The sequence below is a fragment of the Coregonus lavaretus genome (assembly GCF_964263955.1).
Source record: "Coregonus lavaretus genome assembly, chromosome: 31".
NCBI classification, from domain to species: Eukaryota; Metazoa; Chordata; class Actinopteri; order Salmoniformes; family Salmonidae; genus Coregonus; species Coregonus lavaretus.
Window position 1 is genome coordinate 2,292,950 of NC_140018.1, and position 26,073 is coordinate 2,319,022.

The 26,073-nt window shown below is 46.1% G+C and overlaps 1 protein-coding gene across 1 annotated transcript in view; it reads right to left on the reverse strand.

Annotated features, from left to right (window-relative positions):
- Positions 1–2,790: 2,790 nt before the first annotated feature.
- The window catches only part of LOC311106741 (kinesin-like protein KIF13B), a gene marked incomplete at its 3' end in the record, with an annotated part of 38,869 nt that continues 15,586 nt past the window's right edge, over positions 2,791–26,073 (reverse strand). The window contains exons 11-28 of the mRNA XM_084149140.1: positions 24,732–24,889; positions 24,264–24,396; positions 23,993–24,142; positions 23,506–23,605; positions 22,293–22,419; positions 16,104–16,159; positions 15,525–15,643; positions 13,434–13,610; positions 13,014–13,106; positions 12,369–12,527; positions 12,162–12,227; positions 11,927–11,986; positions 7,649–7,760; positions 6,491–6,624; positions 5,502–5,585; positions 4,222–5,392; positions 3,283–3,753; positions 2,791–3,116 (exon numbers count right to left, since the gene is read on the reverse strand). Of these exons, the coding sequence (XP_084005266.1) occupies positions 2,791–3,116; positions 3,283–3,753; positions 4,222–5,392; positions 5,502–5,585; positions 6,491–6,624; positions 7,649–7,760; positions 11,927–11,986; positions 12,162–12,227; positions 12,369–12,527; positions 13,014–13,106; positions 13,434–13,610; positions 15,525–15,643; positions 16,104–16,159; positions 22,293–22,419; positions 23,506–23,605; positions 23,993–24,142; positions 24,264–24,396; positions 24,732–24,889 (3,696 nt within the window). The remainder of the gene's footprint in view (positions 3,117–3,282; positions 3,754–4,221; positions 5,393–5,501; positions 5,586–6,490; positions 6,625–7,648; positions 7,761–11,926; positions 11,987–12,161; positions 12,228–12,368; positions 12,528–13,013; positions 13,107–13,433; positions 13,611–15,524; positions 15,644–16,103; positions 16,160–22,292; positions 22,420–23,505; positions 23,606–23,992; positions 24,143–24,263; positions 24,397–24,731; positions 24,890–26,073) is intronic.

Sequence of the window (26,073 nt, forward strand, 5' to 3'; positions counted from 1 at the left end):
AATTTGTCACCTCTATAACGAGGAACTTTGAACATACAAACTACAAGTCCTATCGACAAATGGAGCCATCGAGTTGGAAAGAGTCCTGAGCATTATAGGTTCCTAGACATATAGAAGTGTAGTTACAGATGTAATAAAATCAAGTTTCAAAAATAATTATGTGTCCACAACTTGGTAAAGATGTACAGTATACAGTTTATTGTAACACCATATTGATATTAAAAAGGAGATTAGTCTTCATCCCATCAAGTTCTTTAAAGCATGCATGTGTTGTTTCCATGTAGAAATAAATCAACATTCATACAGTCAGATCAGATTAAATGCACATATCAAACATTTGAAACATATAAATAATTAAAAACAAGCCCAATGTGCAATGTTTTAAACACCCTAATACATTACATAAATACCTAAATCTGCATACAAAACAGAACCCATCCATACACAGCAGTACCATTCAACAACTAATGTCCCTCCAACTATATTGAACAAAAATATAAACGCAACTTGCAACAATTTTAACAATTTTACTGAGTTACAGATCATATAAGGAAATTAGTCAATTGAAATAAATTCCTTAGGCCCTAAAATCTATGGATTTCACATTACTGGGTAGGGGCGCAGCCATGGGTGGGCATTGTCCCATCCACTTGAGAGTCAGGCCCACCCACTCAGCATTCTTTTTTTTTTCCCCACAAAAGGGATTTATTACAGACAGAAATACTCCTCAGTTTCATCAGCTGTCTGGCCACACCTGTCAAGTGGATGGATTATCTTGGCAAAGGAGAAACGCTCACTAATAGGGATGTAAAATTTGTGCACAAAACTTGAGAGAGAAATAAGCTTTTTGTGCATATGGAACATTTCTGGGATCTTTTACTTCAGCTCATGAAACATGGGACTAACGCTTTACATGTTGCGTTATATTTTTGTTCAGTAATACATAAAACACATACAGATTGCATTCTATCCGTCCCAAACTATCCCAAAACCTTAAAACATAACATACAAACATAAAATGATCAAATCAAGCAGTTTCAGTAAAGTTCATACATACAGAATATTTCATTTTTTAGCTAAAAACAGACAATCATAACATATTGTTCTGTCATACTGTTCTACTAACATAGGTAATAACCAGGGTTGGGGCTAATTCCAGAAAGAAAACCAAATCCCAATTCCACATTTCCTAATTTAAACGCATGGAAGAGAATTGGAATTTGTGTATTTCCTGAATTGACCGCAACCCATGTAATAAAATATGGCACATGTTATTTGAGAACCTGAGAGACCCCCATCAGGACTAGTCAAAAAATACATTCAGATGATGTGAAAGAGGTTAAGTTTCCCCTTGGACAGGGGTTCTCAAACTGTTTGGGGCCTGGGACCCCTTTTGTGATAGCAAATTCAACAAGGACCCTCTCATAATCAGAAGACAACTCGAGTGTGCTAAAAACAGCCTACAAGGAGTTTTACTATGACGTCTGCAGTGCACGGCTGAACAAACCAAGTCTAGGGCCCGGAGAAATAACATTTAAAAAGGGCCGCCTCTTGGCATCGGAGAGAAAATGTTGCCGTTTTCAAGCAAATATCCTGCAATTCTACACATTTTGCCACGAGGCAGAGAGCAAACTTTGCCGTTTTAGAGCATAAATCACAATGCATTTATGTAAAAAAAATATTTAAAAAAGTAATGTGGATACCAATATCCCTGTGAGCCTCCAGCGAGCCTCCAGGATTAAGAACATAAATTGCAGATTAATAATATTACATTGTACTACACACTTAAAAATTATTCCACGGATACCTTAGCCAAAATGTGTTTAATCTTTCGTTAGTAATATTCCCCCCAAAAAAATGTCAAAAGAAAAAATACAGATATTTTGAGGCCGAGGACCCCCTGCAGTAGTCCGCGGATCCCACTTTGAGAACCCCTGCCCTAGGTCATGTGTCAAACTCATTCCAGAGTGCCAAGTGTGTGCAGGTTTTTGCTCCTCCCTCGTACTTGATCGATGAATTAAAGCTCAGACACACCGGTAGGATTGTCAAACGTTTGCCTGTACGGTCCTTAGCAGCTCTGAACAGTGCCAGCAGTCCACACAGCAAAGCCCTTCGAAGTAGTCAGCCACTCAGCCTTGTTAAAATACTCCAAGCCAGAAGGTGGCAGTAGCGTTGTTTGGCAATGCATATCTGTGTGTATTGCTTATGGTCTAGGTCACGGATTAGTAAGGAACTCCCCCCTCACCTGGTTGTCTAAGTCTTAATTGAAAGGACAAAAACAGAAAGCAGCAGACACTTGGGCCCTCCATGGAATGAGTTTGACACCCCTACCCTAAGTACAGATCTAGGATCTGCTTCCCCCCTCCCCTGAACATAACCTTAACCATTAGTGGGGGAAAAGTCCAACTGACCCAAGATCAGTGACTAGGGTTAACTAAACCCTACTCCCTGATGCAGCCAGCACCATAAACTGGGCCTCTCCTCTATCTGTCCATCTGTGGCTGAACATTTTAAAAAAACGAGCAAGAGGTGAACCTCTTATGTCTTGATATGTTGCTGTGGTTTACACCTCTACTAATTGGTTGTGGCGTTTCCTAGAGTCTAGCACCCACCAGGGATCGTGTCAATCCAGTTTCAATTCCAGCAATTCGGGAAGTAAACTGAAATTCAAATTTCAATTTTCCTCAATGCATCTCTAGTGAAGTATTGAGGGAAATTGAAATTGGAATTCCAGTTTCCTTCTTGAATTGACTGAATTGAAATGGAATTGACCCTAACCCTGCTCTCCTCTCAGCTGTTCCCGGATTTATGGTTGTCTCCTTTGCGATCGGCCCCAGCCCCCTCTCCCTTGCGACTAGCCCCAGCCCCAGCCCCAGCCCCAGCCCCAGCCCCAGCCCCAGCCCCAGCCCCCTCTCCCTTTGCCAGGGCAGTGAGGGCAGCCAGGTTAGAGCTGGACCCTGATAGGTTAGCACTGCGACGCTTCTGCTGCTGTCGCCGCTTCTGCTTAGCCCCGCCCCCGACTCCTCCACGGCTCACCCTATCAGGACGCACCAACACCCCGTAACCAGGGTTACAGTGGAAGTAGTGCTTTCCACCCACGGACCCGTCATTTTTCCCTGGATAGAGAGAGAGCCAGTGAGACATTAAACACGGGGTAACGTTAATTTACTCGAAATATAAATCACACACAAGACATAGCTAGCCGCAACAAGAACTACAGCAGAATCGTACAGTAAAAAATAAATACAAATCAGAACACATCACACAAACTCTTCTACCTACCGGCAGGTAAGTCCAGCTCCACTCCGACCCAGGTTCCGTCAGCGAAGTCCGTAGGTCCCACGTAGCACACCGTGCCACTTTTATTAGTTCCTACAGTCACATACTCCCCCTCCTTCAGCCAGTCAGGCACTGCTGTGGCTGTGTCACTGGCTCCTTCGTCTGAGTCGGAGAGGATCTCCAGAGGGACAGCGAGACCAGCACCAAGATCACTGTTCCTGGCCTGGGCCTGGCTCTCATCCTCATTTAAGACAGGATGGAAGGACTTCAGATCGGACGTCTTTACTTTCTGGATCTTGAATGGGTTGGCTGCCGAGCTACTATGAGTGGGAGGTTTGACGACTAGTGCTGGAAGAAGGGCTGGGACAGGGGTTAGGGTTAGGAGAGGGGCTTTGGCTGGGACAGGTACATGAGCTACAGCAGTGATTGGGGCTGGAGCTAGGGTTGGGGCTGGAGCTAGGGTTGGGGCTGGAGCTAGGGTTGGGGCTGGAGCTAGGGTTGGGGCTGGAGCTAGGGTTGGGGCTGGAGCTAGGGTTGGGGCTGTAGCTGGGGTTGGGGCTGGAGCTAGGGTTGGGGCTGGAGCTAGGGTTGGGGCTGGAGCTAGGGTTGGGGCTGGAGCTGGGGCTGGAGCTAGGATTGGGGCTGGAGCTGGGGCTGGGGTTGGGGCTGGAGCTGGGGCTGGGGCTATGGATGGGGCTAGGGTTGGGGCTGGAGCTAGGGTTGGGGCTGGAGCTGGGGCTGGAGCTAGGGTTGGGGCTGGAGCTGGGGCTGGAGCTAGGGTTGGGGCTGGAGCTGGGGCTGGAGCTAGGGTTGGGGCTGGAGCTGGGGATGGAGCTAGGGTTGGGGCTGGAGCTGGGGATGGAGCTAGGGTTGGGGCTGGAGCTGGGGCTGGAGCTAGGGTTGGGGCTGGAGCTGGGGATGGAGCTAGGGTTGGGGCTGGAGCTGGGTCTTCGGCTGGCTGGCTAGGTGCAGGCTTGACAACCAGAGGCTCTACAGGGGTAAGTGCAGGTTCAGGCTGGTCTGCCGGTGCTAGTTTGTATGTTGGTGCCAGCTGGTCTAGAGGTGCCAGCTGGTCTAGAGGTGCTAGCTGGTCTAGAGGTGCCAGCTGGTCTAGAGGTGCTAGCTGGTCTAGAGGTGCCAGCTGGTCTAGAGGTGCCAGCTGGTCTAGAGGTGCTAGCTGGTCTAGAGGTGCCAGCTGGTCTAGAGGTGCCAGCTGGTCTAGAGGTGCCAGCTGGTGTTGTTCTTCTGGTAGCTCTGGCTCACCAGGTGATGCGGACTCAGCTGTTGTCTCACGCTGTTCCCAAGGTGACTCTGGCTCCACTGGTAGTTCTTCTAACTGGACTGGCTCTTCTATGTGGACTGGTGGTTCTTCTAACTGGACTGGTTCTTCTATGTGGACTGGTGGTTCTGACTGGTCTAATAGCACAGACAGTTTTTCTGTTGACTTGTCTGGTGAAGACATTTGTTCTTGTACAGACTTGACCGGCTGGATTGATTGTTCCGTCTGGTTGGCTACTACAGATGGTAGTAGTCTGTAGTATTCTTGTGTGAACTTGTGTGGCGTGGACTGTGTCAGTGGCTCTGGTGGAGTCATATCTTCAGGTTCTCCTGAGGATTCATAGGGTTCTGATATGAGAAGAGGTTCTGCTGAAGTTCCACGTGGTTTCAACGGGAGAGGAGATTCTGCTCCGAGTGTATCAGTATCGGTCCTGTCTACCTGGGGCGTACTAGTATCAGTGCTCTGCGTCTCTGAAGCCTCCAGGTCAGTAGCAGCGGCCTGCGGTATCTGAGGAGACTCTTCCTCCTGACCGGCCATGTTAGACTCCCGATGAAGATACCGACCGATGTCGGCCTCGAACGACCTGTGCGTCGCCTCAAAGCCGTCTGGCCTGAGATTGGCTGACAGAGTGAGGTCACCACAAATCAGGTAGGCCTCTGACAGGGTTGCTGTGGAGACGCTGGTGGACATGTAGCCACTGGATGCCTCGCTGACCGGACTGGCGGCGGGGTCTTCTATCTCAGGGATGGTGGGCTGGATGATAGGCGGGGGGAGGGGCATGGTTTTCAGGGCCTCTGATTGGCTCTCTGGGGGGATGATTTCCCCAATGGGAACCTGTGGAATTAACCAATGGCGACACAAACATTAAACTAGTAATGAATGGTGATGAGCATATTACCGTGCTTCTCAATACTTACTAGGGACAGACGATCAAGTAACTTACCAAGTGACGACTAAGTTTAGTATCCAAGTCCTCTTCAACGCTTGCTGACTGCACTACGATTCGAGGTAGGCTCTGAGGGAGAGGCTAAAGATGAGAACACCTGTTAAAAGTTTGGTCTGAGATGTTTCACAGAGTATATGACAGCTAAATCAATCACAGATGTCATTACAGAAAACAGGGCCCAAGCTCTCTTCCAGCCTCTGATCTCGGGACAGTATACAGATTCATGTCCCTTTTCTATTAAAATCACCCTCCATTCTAAACGTAGTTTCTGACCTGCTCAAAACCCAGGGAATTAAATAAAGCATTATAAAGCCCATTTCACAGCTAAACATTTCAAACCTCTATCTCCTCAGATAAGTGGTGAGGGGGGGGGGGGGGGGGGGGGGTTAGCAACAGACATGGGTTCAGGTGAGAAAAGACACAAAGCAGGTCAGCTGCAACAGCAGAATCAGACTTCCAGCTGAATTCTGGAATCACGGTCAGAAATGAGAGGTGATTGGTTTTCTGATGTTTTGCTTGGAAGATGCTATTTTTAGGAGCAGGAGAATAACCTACTGAAGCCATAGGCAGCAGGTCAAACAGAACTACCCTGTCATCCTCTGGCTCAGCAGATAACACCTGAAACACAACCGCTGTCACTCCACCACACCTTCACACTGCTGGAGAATACTCCCATACAGAGACCATCAGAGGTACTGTATATTATACCCTAGTACAACAATAGATGGCCGCTTCTATCACATAGAGCAGGTTACTAAATGTGTGAGATAACGTGAATGTAGATTATATATAGTGTTTAAGGGCAGCATGTGTTTTTAGTTGCTCTGAATGAAGCATATGCTATAGATAAGAACTGACCACAAAGCAGTTGTTACTGTTAAAGGGTAGAAAACATGTTCAGCAGTAGAGTAAATACTTGCTGGCAGATAGGGGTCTGGTCTATGAACTGACCAGAGATCAGTAGTGTTATTAGTTTAGTACATTACCTGCTGTGGGACATGGGTCAGGTCTCTCTTCTCCTCCCTGGTGGGGAACAGGGACTTGAGCAGTTTGGGGACAGGAGGAACCAGAGCCTTGACTGGGGAGAAATAAGAGGCAGCACGAGCATGCCGTGAGAGACCTGGAGAGGGTAAGAGGAGGAAAGAGGAGGGAGGCGAGGAAGAGGAAGAGGAGGAGGAGGAAGGGGGTACGGGGAGGGAGGAGGAGGACGAGGAAGGGGGTACGGGGAGGGAGGAGGAAGAAGAGGGTACGGGGAGGGAGGAGGAGGAGGACAAAGGGGGTACAGGGAGGGAGGAGGACGACGAGGAAGGGGGTACGGGGAGGGAGGAGAAAGAAGAGGGTACGGGGAGGGAAAAGGAGAAGGAAAAGGGGGTACGGGGAGGGAGGAGGAGGACGAGGAAGGGGGTACGGGGAGGGAGGAGGAAGAAGAGTGTACGGGGAGGGAGGAGGAAGATGAGGTGGAGGAAGGGGGTACGGGGAGGGAGGAGGAAGAAGGAGGGGGTACGGGGAGGGAGGAGGAAGAAGGAGGACGAGGACGAGGAGGAGGAGAAAGGGGGTACGGGGAGGGAGGAGGAAGAGGAGGAAGGGGGTACGGGGAGGGAGGGAGGAGGACGAGGAGGAGGAGGAGGAAGGGGGTACGGGGAGGGAGGAGGAGGAAGAGGAAGGGAGTACGGGGAGGGAGGAGGAGGAAGAAGAAGGGGGTACGGGGAGGGAGGAGGAGGAAGAGGAGGAGGAGTAGGAAAAAGAGGAGGAAGGGGGTACGGGGAGGGAGGAGGAGGAAGAGGAGGAGGAGTAGGAAAAAGAGGAGGAAGGGGGTACGGGGAGGGAGGAGGAGGAGGAAAATTAAAAGAAGGAGAAAGGAAAGACGAAGAAATAAGTTAGTGAGGAAACAGAGGACAGATCTAATAGGATAAACCAACAGATGAAACCACAGTAACAGAGGACAGATCTAATAGGATACACCAACAGATGAAACCACAGTAACAGAGGACAGATCTAATTGGATAAACCAATAGATGAAACCACAGTAACAGAGGACAGATCTAATAGGAATACCAGCACTAGTGACAGTTATAAATGAGGAAAAGGTTAGCGATAGCGATCATCGGCCCTGACGTAACAGAGGCATTGTTTGTTGTTCTCACCAGTCTCAGGGTGGATGTTCTGGGCCAGAGGCAGGGCAGAGCTAGGGAGGGTGCGTCTGGAGTTGGACGGTGGAGAGAACACTGACAGGTCCTGGTGACTCTCTGACCAGCCCTGAGGAGACGAGAAGCAGACATTATCTACATATATTGTTAGATATTGTTACTGTATTGTTGTTATAAAAGGTATTGTCATTGTTCAAACTGTTTATCTTATGTTGCAATTCTGCTTCATAGTCAGTTGAAACTATAGGTGAAACTAGAGGCTGAAAAATATGGGCTGTGTGCACGGGGGACGTCTATTTGTATTTCAAACTGAAAATATAGCTGCGAGCAGCAATGAACGGGGTTCACAAGATGACAAAAAGGACAAGATCATTTGGATAACAAAACAAGCACTATCATGTTGGAACTATTTCACATTGTTCATCTGCATAACCTAACATTCATTTGCATGAGACAAAGTCCACTTGATCAATAGTTATTGCTCTATGACATCTATAGTGCCACCCACTGGCCTGGTACAGCCATCTAAGGTTGCAGAGACTTTATATTTACACAGCTTCTAAGGACATATACATATGGTTTACATGTCTCCTGAGTGGCGCAGTGGTCTAAGGCACTGCATCGCAGTGCTAACTGTGCCACTAGAGATCCTGGTTCGAATCCAGGCTCTGTCGCAGCCGGCCGCGACCGGGAGACTCATGGGCGGCGCACAATTGGCCCAGGGAATGGCCGGCAGGGATGTAGCTCAGTTGATAGAGCATGGTGTTTGCAACGCCAGGGTTGTGGGTTCGATTCCCACGGGGGGCCAGTATAAAAAAAATATGTATTCACTAACTGTAAGTCGCTCTGGATAAGAGCGTCTGCTAAATGACTAAAATGTAAATGTATACCAAATTACATGGCCCCATGTCCATCAGTTCAGTTCTTATAGCTCTGGTGTGATATGGTGCCATCTAGTGGTGTAGTGTGGCCAACTTTGAATGCAGCAACTAATAATTCTCAAATTCATTAGAGGCTAATTCATTGAGTCTATATACTAAATCTGGAGTCAATCTGATTTACGATTCATGAGGAGATTAAAAAAAAAAAGTATATTTGCATTAGCATACGTGCTAACGTGCATCTATAGCTACAGTGCGACCATATTTGAACGCAGCAACACCTTTTTTCTCAAAACCATTAACGACTAATGTCTAAATCCAAAATCTGGAGTGAATCTGACGTATGGTTCATGAGGAGAAGATGATTGCAGACGATGTTGAGCATTAGCATTACATATGCATAGCATGAGTTGTTAATAGCTTCCTTGTTTCTTTAGATATCAATACCAAATTCAGTGTGGTTCATCTTAAGGATATCCATGATAGCGATGACACGTTTCAAGTTAATAGGCCACTGTGGTTTAAATGGACTCATAAAATCATATTTCCTGATTTATCAATAACTCAGCCATCTTTTGACCAAATCCCTTAGCTCTTCTCCAACTAAGTTAAGACAAGTACCAGGGGCCTACATTCCATTTGGTATCATTTGGTCTTATGGTTCATGTATTTTTTTTAGCACATTAGTGTATGTGCTAGCGTGCATCTACTGGTATAGTGTGGCCATCTTTGAATCAGCATTATTTTTTCTCAAACTCTTTAGGGACTATTGTGATGAGCAGGGGTGTAAGTAGATTGAATTTCTTCCCGATACCGGACCTCCTGTGTGCACCCGCGCGCAACCCGAAAAATGTATGGGCGGCAGAATGGCCCCGTTTTATTATTATCTGGATACTTTTTATGTATTTATTTCAAAATATAAAGCTAAACGACAGGTATCCTTTTTGCCCTTTTCTTAAACAAAGGCCTGCCCTCACTTAATCTGAGAGTGTCTGGTTTTAACCAAACACACCAAGCCCTTCCAGGACACGGAGGTGTTTAACCATGCACTGCATGGTGACAGTACTGGAGGATTTTGCTATGCCGACACATCTATGGATATAATAATTAATTAATGAATAATGCATAATTGCATCTGTCAAACAGGTAGGCCTGCCTCTTATTTATTTTTGTTTGAATAGGTAGAAATAGTCTCCAACAAAGCCCCATTGTTGTTAGTGAAGTCCAATTAAAATGAAGACAATTGTTGAAATGAATAACTTTCAGCACCATTTGCCGTCCGCCTCTGTTTGATTATGCCTCAGCCGCTCCAAAAGCTGATGTCTGCCCGCTTGCCTTTTTAGTTGACTTTGTCCTGCACTCTCTCTCCTCATTAATAAGTAATGATTTTAAAAAAGTGTCCGTCTCAGGGTGCTTCTACATCTGCATTGCTTGCTGCTGTTTGGGGTTTGAGGCTGGGTTTTCTGTACAGCACTTAGTGACGTCTGCTGATGTATAAAGGGATTTAAAAATAACATTTGGGCTCCAGTCACGGGGCTACAGAAAAAACACATAGGCTACTACTTTTTCTACTGTAGGCTACATAGGCCTAATTTATGTTAAATTAATTTGATGGAGCGTCGGTGGAGCGCCGCAGGCGCTGCGTTTCTCCAACAGCACCCTGGGGAGGAGCGCCGGGCATGGACAAGATCAATATTTTGCGCCCCTGTCAAAGTGGGCGCTGCTTATCATGGGGGTGGCATCAGCGCTCACCTGAATAGCCCTCATGCCACTGAGTGAGAGAAGTTTATCTTTGTTTTGGGGCAGAATAATGTGAGGTGTTATGTCGTTGTCGGAGGTGCGTCTTGGTTAGTTTAGCTCGAAAAATGCCGCCCTCGTCAAACTGCTGCTCCAGACGGCTACCCAATCATAGATTTATATTTAGAACCGTATTAATTCAATAGCATCTACTGTATGTGGGCCGTGTCATAAAGATTTGTCATTGAACCTATAAAATGTATGACCTTTTATTGTGGCATCAACACAACCAGTCATGATGTTTTCATCTGATTGTCAAACGATCACTTCAAAAGGGATCCTTTACTAGGCTACCTGCGTACGTTCATCCACTAGAAACATATTTCCAGCCTCTAAATATTGGTGAATGGAAAAAGACATCCCGTTACACAAAACACCAAAAAGTGTAACGTCTTTGGCGACAGATTTAAATGGCTTCAATGGCTCCATTGCTGTCTGTGCGAGTCTCGGTTTTTAGCCACTTCAACTCTGCCTTGGCAAAAATTCTGTGTCCTCCTCGAACAACATGGCATTTTGGAGCGTAGGCTATAAACACCAGTTTTCTAAGTCCACTAATTTGTCTGACATGTGGTAATGATAAATAATGGTGTAATAGCCTACTGTTTTCTTGACATTTTGTTTTCATTGTTGTGATAGGCTCATGTTTTACCGGTACAGCGTTACCCCCACTATTTATTTTGCCGGACCGCCGTATTTCACCCCTGGTGACGAGTCCAAAGACCAAATTTGGAGTGAATCTGACTTTCAGTCCATGAGAAGATTTTTTATGATTATTTTTTTGCGTTATATAGAAGTGAATTGTTAATAGTTTCCTTTTTTCCTTTTTTATTTATTTTTATTTCTCACCCTATTTTATAAGATATCAATGCCAAACTTAACATGGTTCATCACGGTAATGTCTTTGATGACCCTAAAAAGGTTCAAGTTGATAGGCCATTGTGAAGTGGATTTTAAAAATAATTTAAAATGGATCCTGATATAATCAATAACTCAGCCATCTCTTGGACTCAAAAGTTTTCCAAAATTTCCAAGATGGAGGAAAATCTATCCCGACGGACCTTATTGGTCCTTTGTTCAGCATGAGGTAAGACACCTACATACAATGTTTCAAGTCTCTAGGTCAAATGGGGCGACGGATATGAGGGTTTAAATGAGGCTGCATATAACACCGCCACCTATAGGCCAATCGGTAGCATTATTTGAGACATTTTACATTGACATTTTAGTCATTTAGCAGACGCTCTTATCCAGAGCGACTTAAAGTTAGTGAGTGCATACATTATTTTTATTTTATATACTGGCCCCCTGTGGGATTCGAACCCACAACCCTGGCGTTGCAAACGCCATGCTCTACCAGCTGAGCTACATGCTCTACCCTCCCCTACCCTGGACAACACTGGACCACTGCGCCACTTGTAGACCAAGTTATTCATGGCCATATAGTTTCTGTGTCAAATTAGGAAAAAAAAAAAGTTACCAATCTATGCTTGAGTTAATTGACCATGTCAAGAAAAAGTATAAAAATGATAGAGAATAACTATAGCTTATTATATAGGTAAGTCATAGAGAACAATAAGGAACTTGGTTAAAGTCTCACCTTGTTGTCATTTAGCCTGTGATTGGAGGACAGATCCTGTCTGCTCCAGGATCCTGACAGCTAAAATAGGTTGTTGAAACCAGAGTGAGATCAGCATGGAACATGTTACTAGGACGGGTTGTTGTAGTGTTAATGGTTAACTAACTAATGAGTTAGTAGTTAAAATCAGTTACAGGGAGGATGTTATGGCTTTGAGTAAATCAGTGAAGGATAGGTGGACCATGTAGCTTCTTACCCGGTTCACGTTAGGAGAGCTGAGAGACTTGGACTTGACAGACAACTGCTCCTTCACTGCTACTTCCTACACACACACACACACACACACGCACACACACACAGGGTTTATGTTATGTAAGAGTTGAAGATATGTATTATTGTGTGTGTGTGTGTGTGTGTGTGTGTGTGTGTGTGCGCGCGCGTGCGTGCGTGCGTGCGTGCGGACCTGTCGTAATCGGTCCAGGGTGAGTATATTCTCCACAGACAGGACGCTGCGGAGGTACTTCTCTATGGCAGCCTCACTGTCAGCTGACTGGCCATCCTGAACATCCACACTGGCTGCTAGTCTGGCCAGCATCTCTCTGTCCTCTGGACCCTGGATATCCTGAAGGAGGAGCGGAGAGGATCAGAGACTTAGATCAGTGTTGTAAAGAGAGAGATCGGCAAGCTGTGATCTTTCACGTGTCAAAGCGACCTGCAAACTACAGGTCCTTCTTTCTTGGAGGACCCCTTTCAGTGAAACTAGCACTTAAGAAATTAGTGTCAGCTAACTATCAGAGGGATTGTCAGCAACATCAGGCACCGGTTCATTTACATTTAACATTTTAGTCATTTAGCAGACGCTCTTATCCAGAGCGACTTACAGTTTTTTAGTGAGTGCATACATTTTCATACTGCCCCCCCCCCCCCCCCCGTGGGAATCGAACCCACAACCCTGGCGTTGCAAAACGCCATGCTCTACCAACTGGGCTACACGGGAAGTTGAAAACCACTGCCACAGGTAATGCATACAGAGCGTGGCAAACTGAGATAGAATAGTTTATGGGTGCGGTGTTGGCACCGACAGTTCCCCGCTAAAAGCCACTCTCACCCCGGGTATGTTGGAGACGACGTCAAAGGTGACTCCACAGCCAGGGATGGTGCTGCGATGAGACATCCTCTTCAGCAGACTCTGACCCCAACCCTGATACATCACCATGATATTAAAACATCAGACAACAAGACAATGTAGTTTTACATCATACAAAATCATTGTTATAGGCTGGATACTAATAATTACATGCGGAAATTAATAAAGATTTGTTTTTAAACATGTACACCTGTATTATGCAAGATACTGAGCAGGTTTCTGACCTGTAGTCCGGTGTATGTGTGTGTGTGTGTCTGACGTCTGGTTGTGTGTGTGTGTGTGTGTGTGTGTGTGTGTGTGTGTGTGTGTGTGTGTGTGTGTGTGTGTGTGTGTGTGTGTGTGTGTGTGTGTGTGTGTGTGGTGTCTCTCTCTCCCTCCTACCTGTTGTCCGGCTAGGACGACACAGATGCGTTTTCTGAGGACCAGCTGCATGTTGGCAGGGTGAGAGAGCTGAACTATGACCCTGACAGTCAGGTACACCCTGAGGTCAGCTGCCACACTGCGACTCAGCTGGGGACAGTCATGTACCGTAGAGTCCCACGACGCCTCCGCACCAACCTGGGAGGGAAGAGAAGGGATATAAAAAGTGTGCACTTGGTTTGCTGGAACAAGCCGTGGTGCCTTGGACAGCAGCGGTTCTCAAAACATCGTCCTGTGACCCATCACAATAATCATAACAACCAGCATTTTTATTTAACCTTTATTTAACCAGCTTAGTCTCGCTGAGATAAACATCTATTTTTCAAGAGAGATCTGGACCAAGAAAGCAGCATCAACAGGTCCGTTTCAGACAGACAGTCACATGACATCCACCAGGCAGACAGTCACATGACATCCACCGGACAGACAGTCACATGACATCCACCAGGCAGACAGTCACATGACATCCACCGGACAGACAGTCACATGACATCCACCAGACAGACAGTCACATGACATCCACCGGACAGACAGTCACATGACATCCACCAGACAGACAGTCACATGACATCCACCAGACAGACAGTCACATGACATCCACCGGACAGACAGTCACATGACATCCTCCAGACAGACATCCACCAGACAGACAGTCACATGACATCCACCAGACAGACAGTCACATGACATCCACCGGACAGACAGTCACATGACATCCACCGGACAGACAGTCACATGACATCCACCAGACAGACAGTCACATGACATCCACCAGACAGACAGTCACATGACATCCACCGGACAGACAGTCACATGACATCCTCCAGACAGACATCCACCAGACAGACAGTCACATGACATCCACCAGACAGACAGTCACATGACATCCACCGGACAGACAGTCACATGACATCAACCAGACATCCACCAGACAGACAGTCACATGACATCCACCAGACAGACAGTCACATGACATCCACCAGACAGACAGTCACATGACATCCACCAGACAGACAGTCACATGACATCCACCAGACAGACAGTCACATGACATCCACCAGATGAAGATAGATCAATATAAAAGCAGCATGTCAGCAAACAACATGTACACCACAAAAGTCTGAAAAAACAGAGTACACTACGTCAAAAGGCCCTTACAGGATCAAGATTAGGGCTGGGAATCGCCATCAATTTGACCATGAAGGCCTGATTCACACAGTCTCCTCTGAACAGTTGATGTTGAGATGTGTCTGTTATTTGAACTCTGTGAAGCATTTATTTGGGCTGCAATTTCTGAGGCTGGTAACTCTAATGAACTTATCCTCTGCAGCAGAGGTATGACAAGCCTAATACTGTGTTGGGGGTAGGGGGTATGACAAGCCTAATACTGTGTTGGGGGTAGGGGGTATGACAAGCCTAATACTGTGTTGGGGGTAGGGGGTATGACAAGCCTAATACTGTGTTGGGGGTAGGGGGTATGACAAGCCTAATACTGTGTTGGGGGTAGGGGGTATGACAAGCCTAATACTGTGTTGGGGGTAGGGGGTATGACAAGCCTAATACTGTGTTGGGGGTAGGGGGTATGACAAGCCTAATACTGTGTTGGGGGTAGGGGGTATGACAAGCCTAATACTGTGTTGGGGGTAGGGGGTATGACAAGCCTAATACTGTGTTGGGGGTAGGGGGTATGACAAGCCTAATACTGTGTTGGGGGTAGGGGGTATGACAAGCCTAATACTGTGTTGGGGGTAGGGGGTATGACAAGCCTAATACTGTGTTGGGGGTAGGGGGTATGACAAGCCTAATACTGTGTTGGGGGTAGGGGGTATGACAAGCCTAATACTGTGTTGGGGGTAGGGGGTATGACAAGCCTAATACTGTGTTGGGGGTAGGGGGTATGACAAGCCTAATACTGTGTTGGGGGTAGGGGGTATGACAAGCCTAATACTGTGTTGGGGGTAGGGGGTATGACAAGCCTAATACTGTGTTGGGGGTAGGGGGTATGACAAGCCTAATACTGTGTTGGTGTGTTGGTCTCTCCATGGTCCTCACCTCTTCATCGTAGTGCTTGACTATGTGCAGGTCAAAGAACGCATCCTCATCCTCCTGGTTAAGCATGGCATCTAGACCCCCAGCCAGTGTAGCAGATAGGTTATCCTGGAAATCATCAGCTGGAAGGGGGGGGGGAGGGAGGGAGGGAGAGAGTGAGAGAGAGAGAGAGGGGGGAGAGAGAGAGGGGGGAGGGAGAGAAGGAGGGAAGGAGAGAGAGAGAGAGAGAGAGAGAGAGGGGGGAGGGAGGGAGAGAGTGAGATAGAGGAGAGAGAGGAGAGAAAGAGGGGGGAGGGAGGGAAGGAGAGAGAGAGAGGGGAGGGAGGGAGGGAAGGAGAGAGAGAGAGAGGGGGAGGGAGGGAGGGAGAGAGAGAGAGGGGAGGGAGGGAAGGAGAGAGAGAGAGGGGGGAGGGGGGGAGGGAGGGAGGGAGGGAGGGAGGGAGAGAGTGAGATAGAGGTTACGTGAGTTCAGAGTCAAAAATATTATTTCTATCAGTGACAAAGATGAAGGGAAGAGAAAAGGGAAGAACAGAACACATCAGTGATGTTGGTGAAGACAGGGGAGGACAGAACAGAACGTACCACTGAGGTCCAGGAAGAGAACAGGAATGTGCGCCTCCATCCCAGGAACAGGAACTCTGTGGGGAAATAGGCCAATCAGAACACAAAGCACACAGCTCGCTAGCGGGGCGGGCAGGTTTAGGGTCATGAAATACTGTGGCGGGCGGGTTGAATGAAGACAAAACAATACAGAAAAATGCATACATGTATAATTATTGTGCGAGTCATACCTATAGGCTAGCTACACTGAGGTTCTTTCATTATTTTTTTATCTGGCGTTATTGCGCAAGCCTAAGATTTCGTGCCTAACTGTACGCGTGTCAAATACACGCCAACTGCCAAATGCTTGATCCACTGAGGCAAAAAGGACAATGTCAGAGTTTTATTCAATAAGAGAAAAGCTGGAGTGTTGAAAATAAATAGAAGGGAGGATCAGAACAGTAGTCTAATGTTATAGAAGGGAGGGTCAGAACAGTAGTCTAATGTTATAGAAGGGAGGGCCAGAACAGTAGTGTAATGTTATAGAAGGGAGGGTCAGAACAGTAGTCTAATGTTATAGAAGGGAGGATCAGAACAGTAGTCTAATGTTATAGAAGGGAGGATCAGAACAGTAGTCTAATGTTATAGAAGGGAGGGTCAGAACAGTAGTCTAATGTTATAGAAGGGAGGGTCAGAACAGTAGTCTAATGTTATAGAAGGGGGGATCAGAACAGTAGTCTAATGTTATAGAAGGGAGGGTCAGAACAGTCTAAAGTTATAGAAGGGAGGGTCAGAACAGTAGTCTAATGTTATAGAAGGGAGGGCCAGAACAGTAGTCTAATGTTATAGAAGGGAGGGTCAGAACAGTAGTCTAATGTTATAGAAGGGAGGGTCAGAACAGTAGTCTAATGTTATAGAAGGGAGGGTCAGAACAGTAGTCTAATGTTATAGAAGGGAGGGTCAGAACAGTAATCTAATGTTATATAAGGGAGGGCCAGAACAGTAGTCTAATGTTATAGAAGGGAGGGTCAGAACAGTAGTCTAATGTTATAGAAGGGAGGGTCAGAACAGTAGTCTAATGTTATAGAAGGGAGGGTCAGAACAGTAGTCTAATGTTATAGAAGGGAGGGTCAGAACAGTAGTCTAATGTTATAGAAGGGAGGGTCAGAACAGTAGTCTAATGTTATAGAAGGGAGGGTCAGAACAGTAGTCTAATGTTATAGAAGGGAGGGTCAGAACAGTAGTCTAATGTTATAGAAGGGAAGGTCAGAACAGTAATCTAATGTTATATAAGGGAGGGTCAGAACAGTAGTCTAATGTTATAGAAGGGAGGGTCAGAACAGTAATCTAATGTTATATAAGGGAGGGTCAGAACAGTAGTCTAATGTTATAGAAGGGAGGGTCAGAACAGTAGTCTAATGTTATAGAAGGGAGGGTCAGAACAGTAGTCTAATGTTATAGAAGGGAAGGTCAGAACAGTAATCTAATGTTATATAAGGGAGGGTCAGAACAGTAATCTAATGTTATAGAAGGGAGGGTCAGAACAATAGTCTAATGTTATAGAAGGGAGGGTCAGAACAGTAGTCTAATGTTATAGAAGGGAAGGTCAGAACAGTAATCTAATGTTATATAAGGGAGGGTCAGAACAGTAGTCTAATGTTATATAAGGGAGGGTCAGAGCAGTAGTCTAATGCTATATAAGGGAGGGTCAGAACAGTAGTCTAATGTTATAGAAGGGAGGGTTAGAACAGTAGTCTAATGCTATATAAGGGAAGGTCAGAACAGTAGTCTAATGTTATAGAAGGGAGGGCCAGAACAGTAGTCTAATGTTATAGAAGGGAGGGTCAGAACAGTAGTCTAATGTTATAGAAGGGAGGGTCAGAACAGTAGTCTAATGTTATAGAAGGGAGGGCCAGAACAGTAGTCTAATGTTATAGAAGGGAGGGTCAGAACAGTAGTCTAATGTTATAGAAGGGAGGGTCAGAACAGTAGTCTAATGTTATAGAAGGGAGGGTCAGAACAGTAATCTAATGTTATATAAGGGAGGGTCAGAACAGTAGCCTGATGTTTGGGAAAGATGTTATGTGTGATGATTGTGAAGCCCTTTACAAATGTGTCAGTCACAAGACAGGAACTCCAACTATGGCATGTCAAGGGAACTGCACTGTTCAGATGGGTTAAATGGAATAGTAACTGAAATCTGGACACTGACTGTAGGTCTATAACCTCTCACATAGCCTAATACAATATGAACTCCTGCAGAAATAAGCATTTATTGCATTAAAATGATACACCAAATATACGTTTTGACTCGGCAACCGGAGTGGAGAAATGTGACTTCTTTCTTTAAGCATCTCGAGAGAATGAATGTGCAGTTAGGGACCGTGTGTAAAGGTGCCAACTTTATCAGCATCATAAAGGCTGATACTATTTCAACCACATAAAATAGGCCTCCAAGCTGAACTGAAATCTTATCAGAAACATGTTGGATATTTTTCACAGCTTTTTAATTTCCTTAAAATTGTCAAACTGATGTCATTTGGATATTTCGCAACCAAAAATCGTTATTTTATTTTTTTGTTTTTGCATTTTCTCCCCGGTACCTAAACATCTTTGCTGCGCGAGAGAAGCAGAGATGAAAGATACAACTTTACTGATGTCAACTAGATTGAAGCATTCATTTTATCAATTTTAATGACATTATTCTGGTGAGGAAGGGTTTATTTAGTCTTCTGGGACAACATATAATGATAGAAGAGAAGCTGTATGTAGGTCTATCAAATTAAATCAAATGCTATTTGTCACATGCTTCGTAAACAACAGGAGTAGACTAACTAGCTTACTTACTGGTCATTTTCCAACAATGCAGAGTTAAAGATACAAAAAAATTAACATTTAAAAAAATAGTGACACTAGGAATAAATACAGAGTGAATAATGAATAACAATAACGAGTAAAAAATAATATTTCTATATACAGGAAGTACCAGTACCGAGTTGATGTGCAGAGGTATGAAAATGAAGAATGGATAAGAGCATCTGCTAAAAGACCAAAAATGTTTTAAAAAATAATAATTGAGGTAGCTTTCAAAAATTATTCACACCCCTTTACTTTTTCCACATTTTGCTGTGTTACAAAGTGGGATTAAAAATGGTTTTAATGTCAAAGTGGAAGAAAACAGTAAAAAATAATTGTAAAACAATTATGAAAAATAAATCACTAATATACCTTGATTAGATAAGTATTCAACCCCCTGAGTCAATACATGTTAGAGTCACCTTTGGCAGCGATTACACCTGTGAGTCTTTCTGGATAAGTCTCTAAGAGCTTTCCAAATTTTTTTCAAAATTCTTCAAGCTCTGTCAAATTGGATGTTGATCATTGCTAGACAACCATTTTCAGGTCTTGCCATAGATTTTCAAGCAGATTTAAGTCAAAACTGTAATTTGGCCACTCAGGAACATTCACTATCTTCTTGGTAAGCAACTCCAGTGTAGATTTTTAGGTTATTGTCCTGCTGAAAGGTGAATTCATCAATTGGTGCCCTTCTTTACGAGGCATTGGAAAACCTACCTGCTCTTTATTGTTGAATCTGTGTTTGAGATGGTTGTCCTTCTGCAAGTTTCTCCCATCTCCACAGAGGAACTCGGGAGCTCTGTCAGAGTGACCATCGGGTTCTTGGTCACCTCCCTGACCAAGGCCCTTCTCCCCCAATTGCTCAGTTTGGCCGGGCAGCCAGCTCTAGGAAGTGTCTTGGTGGTTCCAAACTTCTTCCATTTTAGAATGATGGAGGCCACCGATTTCTTGGGGACCTTCAATGCTGCAGACATTTTTTAGTACCCTTCCCCAGATCTGTGCCTCGACACAATCCTGTCTCGGAGCTCTACGGACAATTCCTTCGACCTGATGGCTTGGTTTTTGCTCTGAAATGCACTGTCAACTGTGGGACCTTATATAGACAGGTGTTTGCCTTTCCAAATCATGTCCAATCAATCATGTCCGATTACCACAGGTGGACTCCAATACAGTTGTAGAAACATCAAGGATGATCAATGGAAACAGGATGCACCTGAGCTCAATTTCGAGTCACATAGCAAAGGGTCTGAATACTTATGTAAATAAGTCATCGGCATTTAATTTTTAATACATTTGCAAAAATGTCTAAAAACCTGTTTTCACTTTGTCATTATGGGGTATTGTGTGTAGATTGATGAGGGGGAAAAAAACAATTTAGTTCATTTTAGAATAAGGCTGTAACGTAACAAAATGTGGAAAAAGGGAACGGGTCTGAATACTTTCCGATTGCACTAAATAATATATGTCTGAAATTAGTTTTGATATCGAATGGACCATTATCATCTGTCAGAACTTGGGCAGGGGAAACAAATACATGTCATCTATGTACTTACTGTAAATAGCGAATGGAGGACACTTTTCCAGCGGTTCATTTTCATGCCAGCCAGGTCGGCTATGCTAATGTTGTAAAGCAAAGCAATGTGCTTAATATTAGGAAAGTTCATAAATAAATATAGTAGGCCTAGCCTATAGAAAGCTGATAGAATCCTCCTCTTTTTAATAGAGGCCATCAAAACTGTGTTTTTTCACGCAATTGCATAGCCTATAGAAATGTTGCGCAACATGAGCTCATGGGCTCTCATGAAGTGTTTGATTAGATTTTCGATCGCATTTGCATTGATGTCAGAGTGATTAGAGGGACAATAGAGCGATGAGTACCAGGCAGTTAGCAACTGGCAGTTAGCAAGTCTGGTATCAGATGACCATCAGTAGCATCAGAGTGCAGTTTTGGAGAAGCCTAGTTACCTAAACGGTCACATGAAATCTTCCTGCGGTCCTGACTCGTGACCGCCGGTGTGGCGGTAATATGTTCACCATAACAGCCCTAACTGGGCCGTACGCACCACCCTCTGTAGCGCCTCGCGGCGGTGCCTTAGCAGTTGCCGTACCAGGCGGTGACGCAGTCAGTCAAGATGCTCTCAACGGTGCAGTTGTAGAACTTTTTGAGGATCTGAGGACCCATGCCAAAACCTTTTCAGCCTCCTGACGGGGAAGAGGCGCTGTCGTGCCCTCTTCATGACTGTGTTGGTGTGTGTGGACCATGTTCATTCCTTAGTGATGTGGACACCGAGGAACTTGAAGGTCTCGAACCGCTCCACTACAGCCCCATCGATGTGGATGGGGGCGTGCTCGCCCCTCCGTTTCCTGCCGTCCACGACCAGCTCTTTTGTCTTGCTGACATTGAAGGGAGAGGTTGTTGTGCTGCCTCATCATCGTCAGTGATCATTCCTACCACCGTTGTATCATCAGCCAACTTAATGATGGTGTTGGAGTCGTGCGCGGCCACGCAGTCGTGGGTGAACAGGGAGTACAGGAGGGGACTAAGCACGCACCCCTGAGGGGACCCGGTGTTGATGGTCAGCGTGGCAGATGTGTTGTTACCTACCCTCACCGCCTGGGGGCAGCCCATCAGGAAGTCCAGGATCCAGTTGCAGAGGGTGGGGTTCAGTCCCAGGGTCCCTAACTTGGTGATGAGCTTGGAGGGGACAATGGTTTTGAATGCTAAGTTGTAGTCAATGAACAGCATCCTTACATAGGTAATCCTTTTGTCCAGGTGGGTGAGGGCAGTGTGGAGTGCAGTAGAGATTGCGTCATCTGTGGATCTGTTGGGGGCGGTATGCGAATTGGAGTGGGTCCAGGGTGTCTGGGATGATGGTGTTGATGTGAGCCATGACCAGCCTTTCAAAGCAGTTCATGGCTACAGACGTGAGTGCTACGAGTCGGTAGTCATTTAGGCAGGTTACCTTGGCGTTCTTGGGCACAAGGGACTATGGTGGTCTGCTTAAAACAAGTTGGTATTACAGATCAGGTCAGGGATAGGTTGAAAATCTAATGATAGACAAGTTGACTAACAAATAGCTACCAAATTGTCAGACATTATAAGCAGAAACCTCGGCCTATCTAAATTAGGCTGGAAAAAAAAAGAACGTCTCCTGCAAACCCCGTCAAAAAATTGTTATGGCATCTCTAACTTTAGGCTACCGCGCATTTTCTATATTAGCGGGTTAGGGTCAGGTACGGGTGTCAGATTTTCACATATAGTCGTGCGGTTGCAGATGGGTTATTAGCAATTACGGGCATGTGAGCAAACAGCTGATCCGCGCATCACTAACGCACGCATGAATGTACACACACACGTCAAACACACTAACCTACCTCTCAGCGGGAGCTCCAGGGATGCCGCTACCAGCTGAAGGTACCAGGACGGCGTTACGTTCCTCTGTCAGGGTCAGACGACACTCCAACAGCTGGGCCTCCCTCTCCACGTCATCCTCTGACTTATCTACACACAGACACACACACACACACACACACACACACACACACACACACACACACACACACACAATACTATTGTAGTTGTAGAACACTCATTATTACTACGATTTTGGGTCAAATACAGGTCGTGAATATGCTCTGTGTGTAATGTAATATGTGTCGTGGAGGCGGTCATGAATATGCTCTGTGTGTAATGTGTGTCGTGGAGGAGGTCATGAATATGCTCTGTGTGTAATGTAATATGTGTCGTGGAGGCGGTCATGAATATGCTCTGTGTGTAATGTGTGTCGTGGAGGAGGTCATGAATATGCTCTGTGTGTAATGTAATGTGTGTCGTGGAGGAGGTCATGAATATGCTCTGTGTGTAATGTAATGTGTGTCGTGGAGGAGGTCATGAATATGCTCTGTGTGTAATGTAATGTGTGTCGTGGAGGCGGTCATGAATATGCTCTGTGTGTAATGTGTGTCGTGGAGGAGGTCATGAATATGCTCTGTGTGTAATGTAATATGTGTCGTGGAGGCGGTCATGAATATGCTCTGTGTGTAATGTGTGTCGTGGAGGAGGTCATGAATATGCTCTGTGTGTAATGTAATGTGTGTCGTGGAGGAGGTCATGAATATGCTCTGTGTGTAATGTAATGTGTGTCGTGGAGGAGGTCATGAATATGCTCTGTGTGTAATGTAATGTGTGTCGTGGAGGAGGTCATGAATATGCTCTGTGTGTAATGTAATGTGTGTCGTGGAGGAGGTCATGAATATGCTCTGTGTGTAATGTGTGTCGTGGAGGAGGTCATGAATATGCTCTGTGTAATGTAATGTGTGTCGTGGAGGAGGTCATGAATATGCTCTGTGTGTAATGTAATGTGTGTCGTGGAGGAGGTCATGAATATGCTCTGTGTGTAATGTAATGTGTGTCGTGGAGGAGGTCATGAATATGCTCTGTGTGTAATGTAATGTGTGTCGTGGAGGAGGTCATGAATATGCTCTGTGTGTAATGTAATGTGTGTCGGGAGGAGGTCATGAATATGCTCTGTGTGTAATGTAATGTGTGTCGGGAGGAGGTCATGGTGTGAGTGTTAGTCAGGCTGACCTGGCTTTTGGACCATCTTCTGCAGGTGCTGGTCCAGGTACTGTTGCCTAGTAGTGAGGGTGGTCAGCCACTGGTCCCTCAACCTCTCCAGATCTCCTTCCTACACACACACACACACACACACACACACACACACACACACACACACACACACACACACACATTCCCCTAAGACCTGGTACTATCTGAACTTGTCCAATAAGAACAAAGTTGAGTTTTGCTATGGTGTGCCCTACTAAACACAACCCCCTGTGACTACTCTGCTTCACTCAACTCAAATGGGAGAATCTCAATTGCATTTTCTTGATTCCTCACGTCCTCTTTCATCACCTCCTAAAAACCCACTGGATGAGAAAGTCAGAGGGGAGGGGACCTCTGACCTTCTAATCCAAGGGTTTTTTGAGGAGGCGGCGAGGAGAGAGGACGCGAGGAATCGAGATTCTCCCAATGTCTCAGACTACCATAAACTGATTCCAGTCGGTATTACCTGATAGCTGTCCATGTCCTCATCCCAGGGGCGGGCCTGCCGTACCTCCACGTTGCCAATGGAAACAGAGAGGACGTTTGTGGCGATGAGGGGCATGGTTCCTGAGTCCTTTACGGACCGTACCTCCACCTTCAAACGACGAGACTGGCCCTGGGTGGTGGGGGGGGGGGGGGGGGGGGGGAGGGGGGTTAGGGGCATGGTTCCTGAGTCCTGCACGAACCATAACTCCACACGACAAGAATGACCCTACTAAACACACAACACCAGCTACCTGTTTGAGTAGGAAGATGCCCCCGGTGCGTACGTCCTTGGGTGGTAGGACCTCTACAGGGTTGAAGTCTCCTGCTTCATTCAGCTCCAACACCTGAACCCAGAGCTCCAGCCTACGGGTCACCTCACTCCACCTGGGGACACAGACCAGACCAGACCAGACCAGTCATTACACCAGACCAGACCAGACCAGACCAGACCAGTCATTACACCAGACCAGACCAGACCAGACCAGACCAGTCATTACACCAGACCAGTCATTACACCAGACCAGTCATTACACCAGAGTCGTATTCATTAGTGCACATTTAGCAAAGGAACACGTTTTGCAATGAAAAAGTCCGGGTACTCCCTCCTCGATTCGGTCCATTTTCATCCAATTGGTTTCTAGTGAATACAACCCAGTACACACCAACCCATATTCCCCATCTACACCGGTAGACTCTTAATCTCCTACTATATATCTCACCTCTCTCTGAGGGTTCGTGTCTTGGCCTGAATTACCCCGAGGTCCCAGAGAGCCAGGTTCCTGCGGTGGTTCACCTGCTTATGTCCGAACACCTCGATGGCCAACGCCCCCTCAGCCACAAACTCCACAAACTCCTCAGACACGCACACCTCCAGCTCCTGGGAACACACACACACACACACACACACACACACACACACACAACACATACAGAGACACAAACATTGCTTGGCCACTGTTCCACACATCTTGCTTTACTCCGAGTAGGTTTGCAAATTCCTGGAAACGTTCCCAAAATTCCCAGATTTTCCAAAAATCGTGTTTTGAAGGATTATTTGAATCAAGAGGGAATAAGGAATAACCTGGGAACTAGTTCTGAGTTGGAGTGCCTGTTTTACTATGTCTAATGTTATGGTTAATAAAACACACATCACATATGGCTTGTTTGGGTATCCCCCCCCGCTGCCTGTGTCTGCCTTGGTTAAGCACCGCTTGCCACTCTTCCCAGAAGAGTCCGATTCCACCTCGGTGATCCGGTCCTACGTAGACTTTCGGGACCAGGCTAGCTAACAAGTTCTGCATAGCGTGCTAGCCAGGATAGCTAACTTGCAGAGGCGAGCTAGCTACTGCTAGCTATTCCGTCTTCCTAACAGTGGAATTGCTTGGGTAGCTCTCTTGTCTAGTATAAGAAGCTAGCGTTAAGTCGCTTGGTTATTCTAAACGAACTGTGCTGCGGTCAAAGAGGCTAGCTAACCTAACTTAAACTAGAAGCCTCATCCTGGCTAACGTCGGCTAGCATGCATAACTTCCGGCAAATTATTACTAGCTTTCCCCCGGGCCCTATGGCAACCGCATTCCTATTTCCAATTACTGGAGTTGGAGGGAGTGGGAAGAAGCGGAGGTTGCGGGCACCTCTGATGAGGAAGCAGCCTCCGAGCCAGGGTGAGTGGTGAGCCCTTCACAGAAAACATTATTGTGACGTCAGTAACCCCCACGTTTGGGGTGCTACGTCAGTCATTGCTGGAGCCGGGATTCATCCAGCACAACTTCTTTTGGAAGCTTGTCCATGTTTAAATCCCCCTCTGTTACCCTGGGCTTGGTGAAGAGCGGTGTTAAGTTGAAGGAATGAATCCGAGCCTCAGGCTTATCAACTGTGGAAGATGTGGAAGGCATGGGCTTCCAGCGAGGCGCGGATTTCATTGGCCTTGTCAGGCGTGATTATAGATCCTTCAACTGAAGTCGTGAGAGTGCGACTCCCCATAGTATGTTGTACTGTTCAGGGAACAGTAGTTATAGTCATGTGGTGACAGACTCTTCTTTGGCTAATAAAATCACAGAAAAG